We start from the raw sequence: 16,642 nt of genomic DNA, 5'->3' as shown, positions 1-16,642 counted from the left end.
TTTGAATAATTCGTGCATGCTAGCTGAACTTTCGGTCACATGGCGATGTGAAAAGGCGTGGCTGAGGTGGAGAGGCAGACGTGTATTGTAGGTCCTAACACTACAGTAGCATTAACTGCAGTTTAGCACCTTGATTACTTATTAGGCAGCATTAGTCCTACTTATACGAGCAAGCAGCTACCTTGCCCAAGGTTCACATCGAGAGCTACTATTATGCTATTGTGTTCCATGGGCGTGGCCTATTCTACATGCGGCTTTGCAGAGGGAGGTGGGACAAATGCACTCATATGCCCCTGACAGTAGATATATTTGCATTTCCTAGGGTGACCCAATATGTGGATATCACCAGCACCAACAGCAGAGCCCGACGACTTTCATTAGACCAATCAAATCGATGCAGGAGGTCGGGGGTTCTGGTATCTCCCCATTGCACATGACCTTCGCCAAAACCAATCAATTTATCGTCATTCTTTTCGGTTGCGCAACGATACTCTTCCTCGCAGTACTTGCGATTTCTGTGAATCACCGGTTTCTTCTATCATCTAAGAATGCCTTCTCGAATGATGGTATTAAGGCAATCGACGAACGAGATTTTTACAAGCACTCAGAGACACTTATCAGGGATCATGTGAAAAACCTCAACAGAGCCACTTTATCACTAACAAGGACTAGCGAATATCGACTCCGAAAGAGAATGCAACGCTTTGCAGAACGATTCAAGCACAATTTGGTGAGGTTCTCTTGACCTTAACATATCTCTATATTTTAAAAGACGAAAGATAAATTTATTTTGAAACGAACACCGAACAGTAGTTCTAGTACACCTAATACTTTCAAACTCACACACTTTTAACACCAAACATTGGAAGACTCAAATCGTTGATGCGGATAACAACCTTCGTGCTCTATAAAGGGCGAACCGTATTCGACGTCCATCCTAACACCATTCACAAAAATAGTCATGACGACTTTGAAAATTCGTGACATTTGTTAACCTATTATTCCATGTATTTAAGTGCGAAAGTAAAAGCATCCCCTGAATTGAATGCTGGTGTTTTAAACGTTTATTCTGAGCAATTTTTTTCTCACTCTGCGAAGTTTCTCCAGTGAAGTATTATCCCAATTTCGCATACCCAATCGGTGAGAGTCTTCGGCTGTTGCTTTAGGGCACTCATTTTTCTGTTTTGTAGTTACTAGAGAACCCCTAATCAGGTTTTTTTAAATTCGTCTGAATGACTTGATCAAATGCTGCTTCTTTGCTGTTACAGCTAGGTCTTGAAAGTAGGAGGAATTTTGTATTAATGGTATGGGCTAACTGACGTCTAGACGGTGCTTCATATGAAAACGTTAACAGATTAATTAACCTTTTTGGAAATAGGGTGCGAAGTCCCCATGTTTGACTTTTCAAAGAGACTTGTTACGCCATCGCCTGCCAAGACTTTAACATAGCCACATATATAAATTTATATTGGAGGTGTTACAGGCATTTTGCGTGTTTAGGTCCGCTGCGAGGCTTATATAGCCAGGAAACAATAATCCTGGCCTCACTCCTATCTGCAAAGCTCCCATCTAACAGTGGCAATATTTCATTTAAAAATGCCCTATTTTAGTTCGTGGGAGGGCTAACGAAAACTGCGGAATTAACAAACAAAGCTTTCATTTGGTTGTCAATAGTGTGTCAATATTTGACATCATCAGCAATACTGAGACATCACTTTCGTTGCGCTCTAAATCTAGTGAGAATCTTTTCACCTTTTTAAATAGTAGACATTAATATTGCTTTACTTGCAGAAATCTTCGTATTACTGTGTAAGTGGATTACCTCCAGAATCACAAGTGAAAAAATTTACTTAAACAAATTCTTAAAAATTACCTAGAAGCGGAGCATGGCCCACCTTACTTATACCTGAGTATTTTGGAAAAGATCGGATTCTTTAAATGATTTTAAGGGGTTTTTCGGATGCTCAATGTTATATATATTCATTCGCAAATCACGAATATTGTTTATGAGATAGACAAATTTCTATAGTTAATGGATTAATGCCCCTGATTTACACACATATTTCCCAAATCCAGAGCAGCGATAATGATCTTGCTCAAACAAAAGTTAACCTGAAATTGGAATATAGTGCAATAGTGTATTTTAAACTTTAACAATTTATTGAATAACCTTACAAGTAGATGTTAATTTGGACGTGTACAACCTTCGAAGTAGCTGAGGTAGAAGAATTCAAACAATTGTCAAAAAAAATTCAAGTTGTAATATATCCTTTTTCCCATATTAGTATTGTAAGCATGAGGGCTACCGAGAGGACTGAATATACTCTTTATTATAAACACCGTTTTTTCTTCATAATGTCATTACACATTCAGTAGCGATCGCCAACGTAGTGAAAGAAGCAACAGCAACTGATTACTTGGTATTAAAGGCAGGTTATGAGTACTACCACATCAGATTCTAATCGAGAAAGGCACGCACAGTAAATTAGACTGCTAGAGGAGATGTTTGAATTACTCAAGTTCTATTGCATAAAGGGTGCAGCGATTAGAGATATGTCTTGTGTTGCGGCCTAACACGCAAGAGTAGACCGGGTAATCAGAATCAAACATTTTCTACGGCTCTCCGTCGCACACGCACACACCCGACTTAGAAACTCAAACACTCGTATATCATTTGCGCTTATCTAGACACAAAAATTTGCTTAAACACGCACTTTCGGGTGAGTGAACAAATATACAGGCACAAGCACTCTGTAGGTATATATTTCCCGCTACTATGCTCACGAGGACCCAAGTGGTGAATTAGAAACGTGTTTTTCTTCCGAGCAAAAACTCCATGCTCCACATGTTTTGCTTGCTTCGTAAAAATTCATAAGGTAGCGTCAATGTAAGTGTAGACAATTATGTAGAGTCGGATTCACCGATAAGGTCTGCTTTTTGGCACTTGATGCACTCATGTGAAAATATCATTTTGTGGTAAAATTTAGGCTCACTGTTGTATGGGAATTTCCATTATTGCCCTAATTTCTTGTCATAGGATTTATCGTCCTATATGAGTATTCCTTATCGAATTAAATTTTCGTTTCCCCTATAATTGCAGTTGAGGTTGGCCGGTATATCTTATGCACTCAAAGCCGTAAACTCCCTGAGTCGTTCTGTTATTTTACCAGAGAAATAATGCGCTGGAAATTTCATTTGAGAGTATTCAACACTACGGACATACTTCCAATGAAAGCATTCGCTTTGAGATGTTTTTTTACTAACTGGAACCTCTTTTGAATGAAGTTTCGGAACGGTTGATTCCTAAAAGCGGTTATGACGGCTTTAAAGCATTTAATTAACCAGGAATTTGCACCGTTAATAACATTGTTTTGGTGCCTTAAATGATGATAATCTAAAGCACTCTGATCTCTCGATTTGTTCACTTTCCTCGTGTCTCCAAGCGTAGTTTCTTAATTAAAATCTCCAGAATGGTCTGTACAAAACATTAGAGACTGCGTTACTCGTGCCAAAGCACGACTTGCTTTAAAAAGGCTCGATAAGCATTGCTTATGAATAAAGAAGTCTATGAAATAATCGTTCCGCTTCATCAATGGAAACGTGAACTTTATGCCAATTTTCTTAAGGCTTCTGCTTTGCTATAATGTCACCGTTGATACAGTGTATCTTGGGAGGCAATGAATGATCTTTAATTTCAAAATTACTTGAAGAAGTTAAATGACAGCATATTTGGTTCATTATTTCTCCTTTATCGATGACAGGTAGCAGCGTCTACCAATAATCTGAACCGTTCCATACATTGCAAAAAGATGAAAGCGGATCTTTCCTTCACTAAGACCAGCTCAAGTATGTGCACATTTGAATACATACGCGATTATGTCCCGGTATTAAACAAGGATAAATTTGCACATGTTTAGTATTTACGTCATATTTCATCTTCAAGAAGGGCTGGAATTCCACCAATTTTTCCCGTTTTATCGTGATTTACAGACAATATTTTCGTGAGTTCACTGATTTTGCACGTTTATTCAAGAGTACACTTGGTCAAAGTAAGGGGGAATATCGGGCCTTTTGCCACTCCTTTCGCGGAAAAGTTAATTTGTGTGGATTAAACCACCGTGCTTAACCCTCGGTTGAAGCGTTTTTATTAAAAAGGGCTTCACAGGACTGCTTGAGCAAAGTAGATTCGGTGGTCGCCAAAGATGTCTAAGAGGGGAACTAAGGAAGGGCACAGTATTTACCCTCCCTAAATGGGTCATTACTGGGCATTGTAAACGACATCAGCCGCCTGTGCCAACCACCGCGAGCATTCACACTTATTCAGCGTTGGTAACACCATAAAGTATTTTCAATGGTGTTGCATGCATCAATGTCCATATCCACAAATGTATGTGTGTATGTGCACGCAATTTAAGCGACTTTATCTAAGTCGCTGTACTTTTACGTTCGTGTCGGGCTGAATCTGTGAGATCACAGCACAAAGGCTCACACGTTGAATGCGAATAATAAAACAACTCTAAAAGCATTTGAGGTGAGCGGTTTCCTTGACGTCCCGAGACCATCCTAAGGGCGAAAGAAGACGTAATACTCTGAGAGAATGTATATTACTGACAAACAGAAGGACTTGGGGCTACTGGCGTGGATTAAAGGCCAGATTACTCGGTGGAAGTACAATAGGGAACCCCTAAATGTCCCCTTACCAAACAAACAATTCAAGCATTACATTTTCACCGTAGCCAAATTGCCCTATTAACTGCCTTCAAGGGTAGTTTTGCTACTGATTTTTCAGTGAAGTAGCAAATCAATGTTGTGAAAAAAGAGAATACCCATTTATAAAGTTGGCGCTTATGGTAAACTTTGGGATCCAAGGTATGCGGGTTAAAACAAGGTCTTTGAAGGGTAGTTGCAATTCTGCACCTGTGAGAGTCATACGAGTCATCCGATTCCCAGTAGCATCAGTTTATAAGCTTGCCTGAGCATAAAATTAAAGTATTTAATAAGGAAAAATTTGTCCAATAAAAAATTCCCCCCAAATAATAACACCGACTTTAATATTTCATATGTTTGAACTAGAGTCTAAAATATGGGCAATACTTTCATTTTAAAATACATTGAGCGCTGTCAAATAAAAGCTATTTAATTTTAACTTGAAGGAAATCCGTATTTGGCAAGAAATTGGTGAGTTGTACATGATTTGCGTTGCAAAAATGTCGGAAGCAACCTGAAACAGAGGAAGCGGTGCTTTCAGATTTGACTTTCTACTAAATAAAGGCTTCAAATGAACGCCGTCGTTTTCGTGTTTGCAGGACCATTTCACGACGTTGAGAGTAGAAGAGGACACTTCAGTGAATGAAGGTTAATTTGATTTGTGAGTGGAATTGCTACCCATCTGTGGTCATTCCAGCTCATTCGAAAAACTGCTTGAAAAGAAGACATCATCGGCCTTTTATTTAAGCTGTGTTTTAATCATAATTGTTATTTCACATGACTTTCCTATTAGATGTAGAGTGACATCTGAAGTAAAAATCGCTGGATTTTGGGGCCTCTAGTACCACGAGTTGTGCAATAGCAAAAAAACTACTGAGCGTACAGCAATGATTCCACTCAAAAATATTTGTGAGCCGTGGAATCTACCTTATTAGCCACTTCTTGGAATAACTTTTAGTGGAAAAAAAAAAACTTTTCATTTCTCCACTCCAATACCTGATGTTTCATGAAACCACATCCCTATTGTTATCCAAACAAAGTCATTATCATTAAATTACGCCGGCAAATCCCATGGTAATCGGAGATGTATATAGAGAAAGAAATTCAGCAAAGCTATAGACGTATCAGTGGCTTTAGAAATTATTTTAATTGTAAAGTCTTTCAGAAGAAAACCAAACTCCATCAAAGAGGCCAAATATTTGATTCCAATACGTTTATGCGTGAACTATTTTAGACCTGGACAGACCTAGCTGCACGCAGTCAAGTGATTAAATCAGAAATAACTCGACCTGATTTAAGGGATTACAGTGAAGGAGATGAAGCTAGCATTATGATGTTGCATACGAAAGACTAGTACAAAGTTTGCATAAAGGCTAGTTACCATGGCGACGACTCCGTCTCTCATTACCATATTTGAGAGAAGGGACCGAAATGGTTAATTAATTCATTTGCCGCGGACCACCGTTGGCTTCTGCACAAGACATTATCCTTGAAAAATGGTACAGTACCTTATCGTCCGTGGCTTCGATGAATCTAAAATAGCATCACAAATCCTGCAAAAAAAGGAGAAAATCAGTTTCACAGTTTGATCAAGCTTTTCCGACATTGCCGTGTCTCTGTCCGCGACTTGTGGCGCCCACACTCTTGGCATGAAAATAACCGTAGCACTCCTGTCCACTCCCCCAAAATGGATGACATTGCTACTCTTCAAAAAGTTGACTAATTCACTTCCTGATTGAGACTAGCTGATAAAGTGAATGACGGTTGCTGCATCCACCGTATTCCTTCGTGCCTCTTGTTAGCCAGGGTTTCGTGTGATATAGATGCTTCAGCAAGTTTTGCAATCACATCCACCGCCTTGACGAGGGATCTGATAAGCGGACTTAAATGTGATAGTCGCCCAGTCCTTCTCTCACACAGACTGCTAAGATGTTAACAAGCTACCTGCACTTTTCATATCGTTTTTCCAGTCCCCTGTATTGCTCCTTTTTTATTATAAAAGCCCTACATTCGTGGTTGGCACATTGCTAATTTTGCAAATGGTTTTTGACAATAAGTTTTAACTAAAATCATACCAAACCAACTTAAAAGTTTCTCCACTAGTACCTTATAGCTGCATCAGAGCATTACGAAGAATGACAAAATCTCGTGCTTCAGTGCTAATCACAATTGATGTTACTTATTGAAGTAATTTAATTTTAAGTCTCATATTTTTTCAGAGACTGGACAAGCAGCTAATCAAAACCCGCATAAAAGGCAAAAATATAACTCGTTTTAAAAAGATAGCTTTAATAAGCCCCACGCAGTGGTTTGGCCAGTGGCAAATACTCCGGTGGCTTTGAGTACACCCAGACCGCAGTGCTCGATTAACGCGCGATAAGATCAACATCAACTACCGCAAATGAAACCGTCGTGGGTGTTGAGCCCGCGTTAGCCTGTTTGGAATTTGCTATCTCTTGTATTTGTGAAAGGGAACCGGATATTTCCACAAATCCTTCATGATAACTAAAAATTTTTGATGTGTTTCGTCTACGGTAATTTGTATAAGTTTCCACTTCATTTCTTCATCAAAAGTCTAGCCAGATTACAGTGAATAGAAATGGCATGGAATTTGTCCCATAGTTCTTGAACTTTGCATCAGGACCTTGGGTAAACCAAGAGCGGAAATTTCTAAAATTTTAGGGTAAAGGTAAAAGCTCAAAGTCCCAGAATGATGGGAAGCTTTTATGGTGTAAGTATTGCCCTACATTTTTTTGTTGTGGAAGCAACTAGTTTCAAATCGCAGAAATGTATGCTTAGTAATAAGTTTTATTTTTGTTTATGAACTTCACATAATTTTAAAAGAACCCAGTTGATGCTTGCAATAGATTCGGCAAACATCGGCGTTCACCGATGTTTGAAGCTAACTGTAACAAAAGAATAATATATGAAGCTGATTTGAAATTCATACAAGTGCGCAAAAAAACGTTTTTCCACTCTGGCGCTTCGTTTGGCTTGCTGATTACTCCAGGATTGAAAATCGTACACTAAGTGAAAGACCTTTTAAATAATGATGAGTTTTTTTGTGGACACCACCTTAGAGGCATGTGGAGGACCGATTTCGCGCGGAGACCTGTCAGATTGCTCGACTTCTAGCAAAACCACGATGGTCTGGAGAAACTCTGACACTTAGCAGTGAGACTTCTATTCCATCCGTCTGCTCCCCACCCTCGATGAAGCCGGTCGATGTGGAAAACCTCTTTCGACAGGAACTTTGCCAATTTCTTCCGCTCAAACCCTCTCACCTTCCACAGTTTCTCGACCGTCCAATCAGTGAGCAACTACCTTATCACTGACAAAAGGCTTAGACAATTTTTATACCTGACAAAATCTGTTTTGGGGCTACAAATGATGCGCCAAACCGAGGTGAAGATAGACTGAGGTGGAATAATAACTCTCTCATGTATTATCCCCAAAACATTCTAGAAAAACTTTGAAGTCAACTCGGGAGAAATTAGACTACGGTAAGGAGTGATATGCCAATACGGTGTCATACATTTCAAATAGCAGATGTTTCATAGTTTTCTCGCTTATAAATCGCGAAGCGTCAACCTTTTAGTGTTGCCCGAGCTAGGCATCCCTTCACTGGGTGAAAGAAAGGGCTACAAAGCCGTTATTTAAAAGCAATCCTTTGTTATCTCTGCGATAAATCAGCCTAGAGATGTTGTGAATTTGAATCGTTTTCGCTTTGCAAATGCGGTAGTGTTCCAGTGTCGGATTAACTTGCATTTATCGTCTCCTTGAGCTGAGTCACTGCAATTTGGTGTTTTAACATTGACATTTAACTGCTCGCAAAATTTAGAATCATTAGATTCGTACGTTAAAATTACGTGGGCATTTGAGTTTGCTAAACTGTTGTGAGGTTTTGGATGAAACTTTATGGATGCATTTTTCTGCTTACTTGGCAGCCAGATTCACCGAGGTCTCTTCGTTGATAGGTCAGTGAATTTACTTCAAGTGCAGTTCATCTTATCGACATTGTTGAATTTGCCTACTTTTCTGCGATTCTTCTTTGAAAGTGGATTTGCACTTTAGCAAAATACAAAACTAAATAAATGAAACTATTAGATAAATTCTGATTCACCCCGGATTAGCCTTAAAAGTTAAAATCCTGTGGAACGAAAGCATGTAAGTTTATACCAAGTATGTAGTTCAATTTAGTAGGTTTTTGGCTTTGAGTACCTGATTTTATCACAAAAGGACATTACATTAATGTTGTTCTCACTGTACTCTCCACTCCGTAAAACCATTTCTCCGTAAAATGATATCCCGTAATCACGATCATTTGGTTTTTACTATGTAAGCAAATGAGCACAAATGTGTTAGGGAAAGTGACACCTTTTAAAACGTAGAAGTTGGATTGGAATTCTGTGGTAAGTTAGTCAAATAAGCCTTTTTTTCTGCTGTTCTCCTTTATGTTTTGCAGCTTAGTAACCTGAGTGTGTTTTCAACTCTACCCCCTCCATGTTATCTTTAATTTTGATAATAAAATGAATAATATTTCCCTTGATGGCAACATTGGCGCCTTACAACTTAGCTTTTAACATAATCAATTCCTGAATTTGAATGAATTGCTAGTGCCTTAGTTTCCATCTATTGTTTGACATGTTTCCTCTGTTCAAAAGTCATTTGATACTACTTCCAGAGTTATCAACTCGAGCGGTGCTAAAGTTTATAAATATTCTGGAGAAATGGTACCGGTGGATCTAATTCATTTGAGATTTCTAATGATCCACTATCTGAAATCTTTTATTTTTTCCTTGAAATTGGAATTAGTTAGTCGAGAAATTTTTATCCAAGCATCCCGTATATGCTTAATGCTAAGGGTTTTCAAAATTTTGGCATTCCACCTTTATCGACGTAACATCAAAGAGTTGCTCTTCCATTCGCTCCTTGAATATTTTACGGCAGTAGCAATCAAAGTGCCTATTTCTCGTTAAAAGCTTAATGGATAAACTGTAACGTTTAAGGCCATATAAAGTATTCACCCGTTTGATTTTGCTTTGGGGTTTATTTTTCCAAACTCAAGATGCAGAGGAATTATTAGCTTCCCTCCACGGCTACCTGAATTCATGCCATCCACAATTGTTTAAAGTTTTATGGTTATTTACTGTTATAAAAGTAATAGAGTAGAGTACGTAGATGATCCTTTGCCATGGAATTTATTAACATAATGCAGAAAGTTCTGCATTTTTTGACTTCCTTTTTGGCACACGAATCAAGTCCGTAGGCTATTTGTAAGTAGTGTCTAAGCAACCTATCTTTCTTTTTCTATTAAGCTACAAATAAACCAACGGTAGTTTACAATATAAAGCGCGTAATTAACAAGGCAAGGTAGCAAAACCCTTAGATCTGCCGCCTATTTGTTTACTCACAAAACGCTTTGCCATTGGTGGCATTACATCCCCTAAAGCCACACTTTTTTGCCCATATTTTATTGTTTAACCATGGACAAGGTAATAGTTTTTACTCATTTAAGTTTTGTTCACCACCTGATATAAACCTGGGTTTCCTCTGCTAGTACGTGTGAATAACAATCCAGGGTTCAGTGTTACCGGCATCGTTAGCTCCCATTGTCGAGCACAAAAGATTTCAGTATCCCAAATGGTATTTCATGGGCAAAGTAGGATTGAGATAAGAAAGAAAAACAAGGGGACCCACGAATGCTAAGCTATGATTGGATTTGGCATTGTCCTCATGCCACCTATGTATGAAGGCTGGTGGTTGAATCTAATCATGTTGCAACCGTTTCCGTAAATGACGTCTCCCCATTTTATTCCTACGCGGTGCACAGCAACGTGTTTCTTTTTCTGTGGTGACGATTTGAAATGCACTATCATTTATCATCTTACTTTCAAGTAGATTTAGGTTAGTTTTTACTGTTTTCTTTAGAAATGCACACTAAGCTTATTCAGAACAAGAGAATTATCACTCGGCTTTAAAATAGAAAGATTGGGTTTTAAAAATATTGTCGCTCAATATACTCAGGTTTAAAAATGGCTTCATTGCAGAAAAAATATTGAATGTTGATAAATGGACTGATGGTAAAGAGGAACTGAAAAGTTAATCAAGTGAAAATTGACCAGAAAGTTACGACCGGAAGGATAACATCGTGTATTATGAGGTGATTACACTACGTTATTGTTAGTGTATCACAACCAGGGGCAAAAGCGACATCTGATTGCGTTGATTGATGCTCTGTCTGGGGGAAAAAATATTATTTTGCTATTGGATAGCGACAAAATATTTGATGTGTTGAGCAGTCTTGTAAAAAACTAATTGTTTTAAAATGGCCAATCAAACTGGTTTGGAAATTTGGTGTTATAAATGTGGCGCTTTGAGATTTCTCTCAAGGCAAAAGAAGACATAATGTTCGGTCAGCATGTGCATTGCCGACGCAGAGAAGGGCTGAGAGGCTACTGACATGGCTCAAAGGCCGCGCCGCTCGGCGGAGGTGCAATAAATCGAGCCCTAAGTGGATCGTTACAGAAACCAAGAGCTAAGCAAACAATTAAAGCATTGCATAAATGCAATTTGTTCTTTGCGCCTTCTTTTATTTGCCTTACTTGAATTTGCCTCGTAAAGCGCCTTTTCTCAATGCTACCAGTAGACTCATGTCAGCCGGTAGTTACAATGAGCAATCGCTATTTTGTCCGCTGTGGTAAACAAAGCATTTTTGAGATTGACCACGTTTAACCTTACATGAAATAACTCCGATTTCGCCTTTTTTTGGTGTGCAAGTCAGTAGTTTTTGTATCTAGCCTTATTTAGACTTCATTTCAACCCGGTTCCCGCGCGCTTAAATGGGCAGCATGGAATGAATTAATCCTTTCATGGTGAACCCGCTATTTAAATGCGAATTTAAGGACATTAACATTTCACAACGCGGTGAACGCTTTTCGTCGAACAGTTGCGTGAGACTTTTTTGCCTTCATTAAAACATGCAAACAGAATTTTCTGCCTCGATTTCTTTTGCTCCTTCGTTCCTTGTTCCGCGACTGCTGTTATATTGGAGCCAAAAATACCCCTTCTCTTCGACTGCGGCAATGGCAGATTGGGAACAATGAATTTTAAACTAAAAAGGGACACGGAAATGTTTATCCATATCACCACTGGTTGAACTTTTTACATCCCTTTTCTGCTCTTCCGTTTCATTTATATTTCAGATTATATTTTGGACCCTAAAGTCATAGGCATGCTATAATATTGCAGCCCCCCCGGGACTTACCTGAAGACGAAATAGGACATAAAATTCGGACAGAATATGTATTGTCATCGTACAGAAGGGCTTGGAAGGCCACTGGCATGGCCCGGCGGCTAGGCCGCCCGGTGGACATACACAGGCGGGACTCCTAAGTGGCCCGTTGCCGAAACTGAGAGTTAGGCAAACTATTAAAGTGTTACAATGCAAGCAAGACTCATAATTTCCACAAAAAACTATTAAGTCAGCATTTTTTTTCCTCCTGAAAATAGAAAATTTCTCTTCTCACAATCGTTTGCTGGGTAAATGAATGTTCATGTCGAAGCCTTCTCTCCTTTCCAGTGACTGAGAATGCTTGTTTCAAATGAATGAATATCAAGAGCTGCAAGATGCCTCTCAAGCCTGTAATATAATTTTTTCCCAAAACAATACATTGCCCTTTACTGGTGGCGACTTATATAGTCTCTTGCTTTGATTTTTTTAGTCCAAGACAAAGTACATTTACCCCCTTAACAACTTTTTTTGTAGTATCGGACTGCTTCAGCTTCTTAAACTTTCATGCAAAAAAGTCTCCGTATCGGGCTACTTTAATACAAATTAGACGTCAAAACACTCTTAACTATGGTCAACATTTAAAGTGGATGTAATCACTACACCAATTCATTATATCAGAGTCCCATATTTCTAAGCTTATACTAAATACCTGCTGTTTCTTCTCCTCCATGCACTTCCACAAAAGGTGCTCCAAATCTCATTAATGTTCATTCCATTTAAATTCTCTCATGGAAAGCTCAAGCTGTCAACAACGGTTTAAAAAGGTGGAATCAGAAAAAAACCCTCTTTAACGATAGAGAAATCAAGCCTCCGGCGAAATGTAAATTCATTATTTGAAACATTTAAATAAATCTACAAATTCCACTCCAACTGGAAAAGGTGATGGAGAGCGCACGCAATGCCACACGTAATAAGGCATTAAATTGCCACTGAAATAAAGCCTGGGAGCACGTTTTGGCCTCTTATAGTTACAACAAATGAAAATTTGTTTGCTGTTTTTAAAAAAACTTCGTTATGTAAAAGCTTATAAAACGTCATATTAAAAGAGACGTGGAAAATATTAGTAGAGAAATTGGCTAAAACGTTTAAGTAAACCAGCGTCCTTATGTAAAAAATAGGATTTGCCATTATAACGACGTTTTTCAAGTTCTCTTTACGTTTTCACAATTTCTCTGATGACTTTGACAGTGACTTTGATCCAGTGAACGTTACCGTCCTGAAGGGACAAAAACGTCTTTATGTACAAAGAGAGATCGCAAAGAAAGTGTTAAAAGAGCATAAGAAGGGGAAGCAATTCAGTTAGTGTCTCTGTTGCCTCAGCTAGGTGTGAAATCATTGCTTTATGACTTTGAACTACCTCATTTCTCATATTGGACTTCTTAGCTTTTTTGGGTAACTTTTTATCCTCAAAACCAAGTTTCAGTATTATTGATGTCTTGTATCCTTTTTCTCTTTTATCAACCTGTAGTTTTAAAGTAGAAGTTACTATAAAACCTGTAAATCAAGTTGTCACTCCGTACTATGCTTAATACAGGCAACTGTAAATATTGACTGCTCTCATACAAATCACTAAACCTTTACTAGATAATTGAACGTCAGCCATATCTAAAACACCGACTCATGGGAGCGCATTTTTTAAAAAAGCTTAGTTTAGGTGGTGAATACCGATGCTAACAAATGCCAGTGCCTTGTTTTACGCTTACAATATGCTATATATTTTGAGTTCCAATGTGATTATTTCCTTCCTTTATTCAAAAGAACAACAGTACTGGCAGACTACAAGTGCGAGTCCCATCACCTACCTCTGGAGGGCTTTGGCCAGTTGGATTGGTGGCTTGAGTCTCGCGAGCCCATTGGTGGTGAGCCACTTCCTCGTCATCGCGCTCTGTATCGCGGTGGTGATGTTTGGCCTCATGGGCATCTTCCAGTCCATCGGTAGCCTGTGCCATCGCCTGCAACAAGACGGGCCGGCATTAGGTGAGCATTGTGTTCACCTTCTCTCCGCGGTGCCGCCGCCGCTCGAGAGAAAATTTGGGCCTCCTCCACCTCGAGTCTTCTCGGTGATAAATAGAACGTCCTCTTCCTCTCCTACTCCTCCAAGTCTGTCCATCGATGGCGTCAAGATCGTAGACACCGCGACACTCGTTGGCGACGGCGGGATCTGCAACGCACAGCAATATGTGCTATTTTCCAATTCTCTTCAACAATCAGAAGCCACTTTTGTTCTTTCAACTGAGCGTTCACCGCGGTTTTGTCCCGACAATTCGGAACCAGCTGGGGTATAACTAATTCCGCAATTGTGTATGAGGAATTAAAAGGACAAATCGTTGCCTATGTATCCGCCTTTTTACAAAAAAAAGAAGGATTACGTGATTGAAGGAAAGGATTTTGTAAAAACTAAGTGGAGAATTCCACTAATCAAAATTAGGTGGTGCGTTATGCAATCAGCCTAAAAGACCTGCAGGAAACTATCAAGAAATATCAGCCTTATTAGTACAGAAAAGACTATGCATTTACTTCTTGACTTAATCGAAGGCTGGAATTGTAATGCGTTAGTTGTTTGTTTGACTCTCGGTTTCGGTACAGGGGCCAAGCTGGATCTCCACCATTGTACCTTCGCCGGGTTGACTGGCCTTTGAAACAAGCCCTACTGTATGTCTAATATGTACATATATTATGCCCAATATTATGTTTTCTTCTATCACCAGGGAAGTCTAGGGGTGCTACAAATATTACTCGAAGATTTAGGATTTTAAATTCCAAATGCTTCCTCCTGGCAAGTCCATAAACTTTTACTTTTGGCTACACATGTTTATGTTCTTTGCAAATATGCAACGCCCTCGTCTATAGTTCATTTCAAAGGTTGCTTTTGCATTATTATCTGGTTCGATATGGTCTCAAATACGATTTAAGAATGCATAAACCTCAGGAAATAAGGACGATACGGCCCAGCGAAAAGCATAAAAGAATTTTGAAAACGTGACCGTTCATCTAAAACAAAGCAAGGTTTGCGCGAAATCTGGACCAGGAAACTATTATAAGAGTACAATAATACCCAAACACCTTGTCGAAGGATGAAAGTGAGAAAAAAGTTTTTGGAAACAAAGGGGGCTATTATGGAGTTTATAAACTAATGTGATTATTTTGAATACTACGCAAGAAGTTAAAATGGACATTAGAGCTAAATACTCTTATTTCAACTTGTGGGCACTGGTTTAAACAAAAAATAGGAATTTCGTCTTTAAAGCACACTGCAATTATTAAAGTGCGCTACTTCTTTAAATGATAAATGCATAACTTTTCCAATACGTAATAAAATAAGAGTGGATCGGGGTAAAAGATTTCAGGTTCGGCGTAGTTTTAGACACCTTAACACTTTACATTGGACTAGTCAACACAGACCTTTTGTTTTACTTAGTGCTATTGTGGGGCTTCCCTGTCTCCACCAGTGCATGATTCGTGTTTGGGTTGCGTTCTAAAGTGGAGCACGCGGTTCGGTAGCGTTAACAATAAACAGGTAAGTGATGATAAAAAGGCTGTTATGAAGTGGGTGTTGAGGTAGCACCGGTGTCGACTCTTTGTAATCTTACTCGCATAGTTGAGCGCAAATGTGAGTGTAAGACAAAGGGATACTAACTTGCTCATACTCCAAAGATTCCTCACAGAGCAACGTGGAGTTTGGTTTGTGAGCCACATTCTTCCCATTTATGCGTTGGCTGGTGCACCAATCCTGTTCATGCTTTAAGTTTTAGTAATCTGATCTGTCCCTACTACTTTTTCGACTGTGTACGTTTATTTCTAGATTGCCTGTTGCGGAACAGCAACCGAGGTGAGATGTGTAAACTTGATGACTCACGACAAGCATATGTCTGCTTTCTAATGATAACTCCTATCTGACTTCTATACCTACGAATACCCAAGACTTTCTTCCATTGTAGCTTCGGGTGAGGTCATCGTATGATGGCGTTTGACAGTTACGCGTCTCCATCATAGTAAACACTGTGGTCCTCCGTCTCGCCTTCGTTTAATTGCAATCCTCGTTCTAGGTACGTGCGCTGGTTTTCAATGAAGAACGCTGGGGTGCGCTCACAACATACTTCACTTTGTTATTTGTGGTGTATGCTTCCCAAGAATTGCTTTTCGCATTCACAACCAGTGGGCTCTTATGCATAAATGGGGGTGAGGGATTGGCGTGGGGTGCGCTGGCATAAATGCGATGGGGCATCGCTGGTTGGTGTTTTCAGTATTTCTAACACGTCTTTCCTGGGCGAGTTTGGGATCTTGCGGGGGTGGTTGGGAGCTTCGGAAATGGCAGTGGCGTGCTTCTGGTACTGGGGGCAGGGTGGAAGGGCTGCGAGCCTGGTGTGACGCTCACCCAAGCCGAGAAAGGTGTCGGCTACCAGCGTGAGGATATCGGTCGGGTGGTGGGGAGGTGCAGGGTCTCCCCAGTGTAGATCTGGCGCCTCTGCAGGTGTCGGCTTGTGCTTTTACACCTGGGTTGGTGCGCCCCGCGAATGTTCCGTAGATTGGACGGATTTCACCCCTGTGGTCTGCTTTCAAGGCTAAAAGCGTGGGTCAGGCGTCAAGCTATTGCTAACATGGGGTCGGAGGGCTTCTATCTCGCTGATTATCTGTTTCGGG

General features: G+C 39.7%; 1 protein-coding gene across 1 annotated transcript in view; it reads left to right on the top strand. All coding sequences in view use genetic code 11, as the record gives it.

Moving 5' to 3' along the window:
- Positions 1–14,286, top strand: part of EGR_04192 (hypothetical protein) — a gene marked incomplete at both ends in the record, with an annotated part of 42,033 nt that extends 27,747 nt beyond the window's left edge. Inside the window, 3 exons of the mRNA XM_024493441.1 lie at positions 323–628; positions 7,788–8,019; positions 13,760–14,286. Of these exons, the coding sequence (XP_024352142.1) occupies positions 323–628; positions 7,788–8,019; positions 13,760–14,286 (1,065 nt within the window). The remainder of the gene's footprint in view (positions 1–322; positions 629–7,787; positions 8,020–13,759) is intronic.
- Positions 14,287–16,642: the final 2,356 nt, after the last annotated feature.

This window comes from Echinococcus granulosus (genome assembly GCF_000524195.1).
Source record: "Echinococcus granulosus chromosome Unknown EG_S00025, whole genome shotgun sequence".
NCBI classification, from domain to species: Eukaryota; Metazoa; Platyhelminthes; class Cestoda; order Cyclophyllidea; family Taeniidae; genus Echinococcus; species Echinococcus granulosus.
Note: the sequence above shows the minus strand (reverse complement) of the source record. Positions and strands in the feature narration are given on the sequence as shown.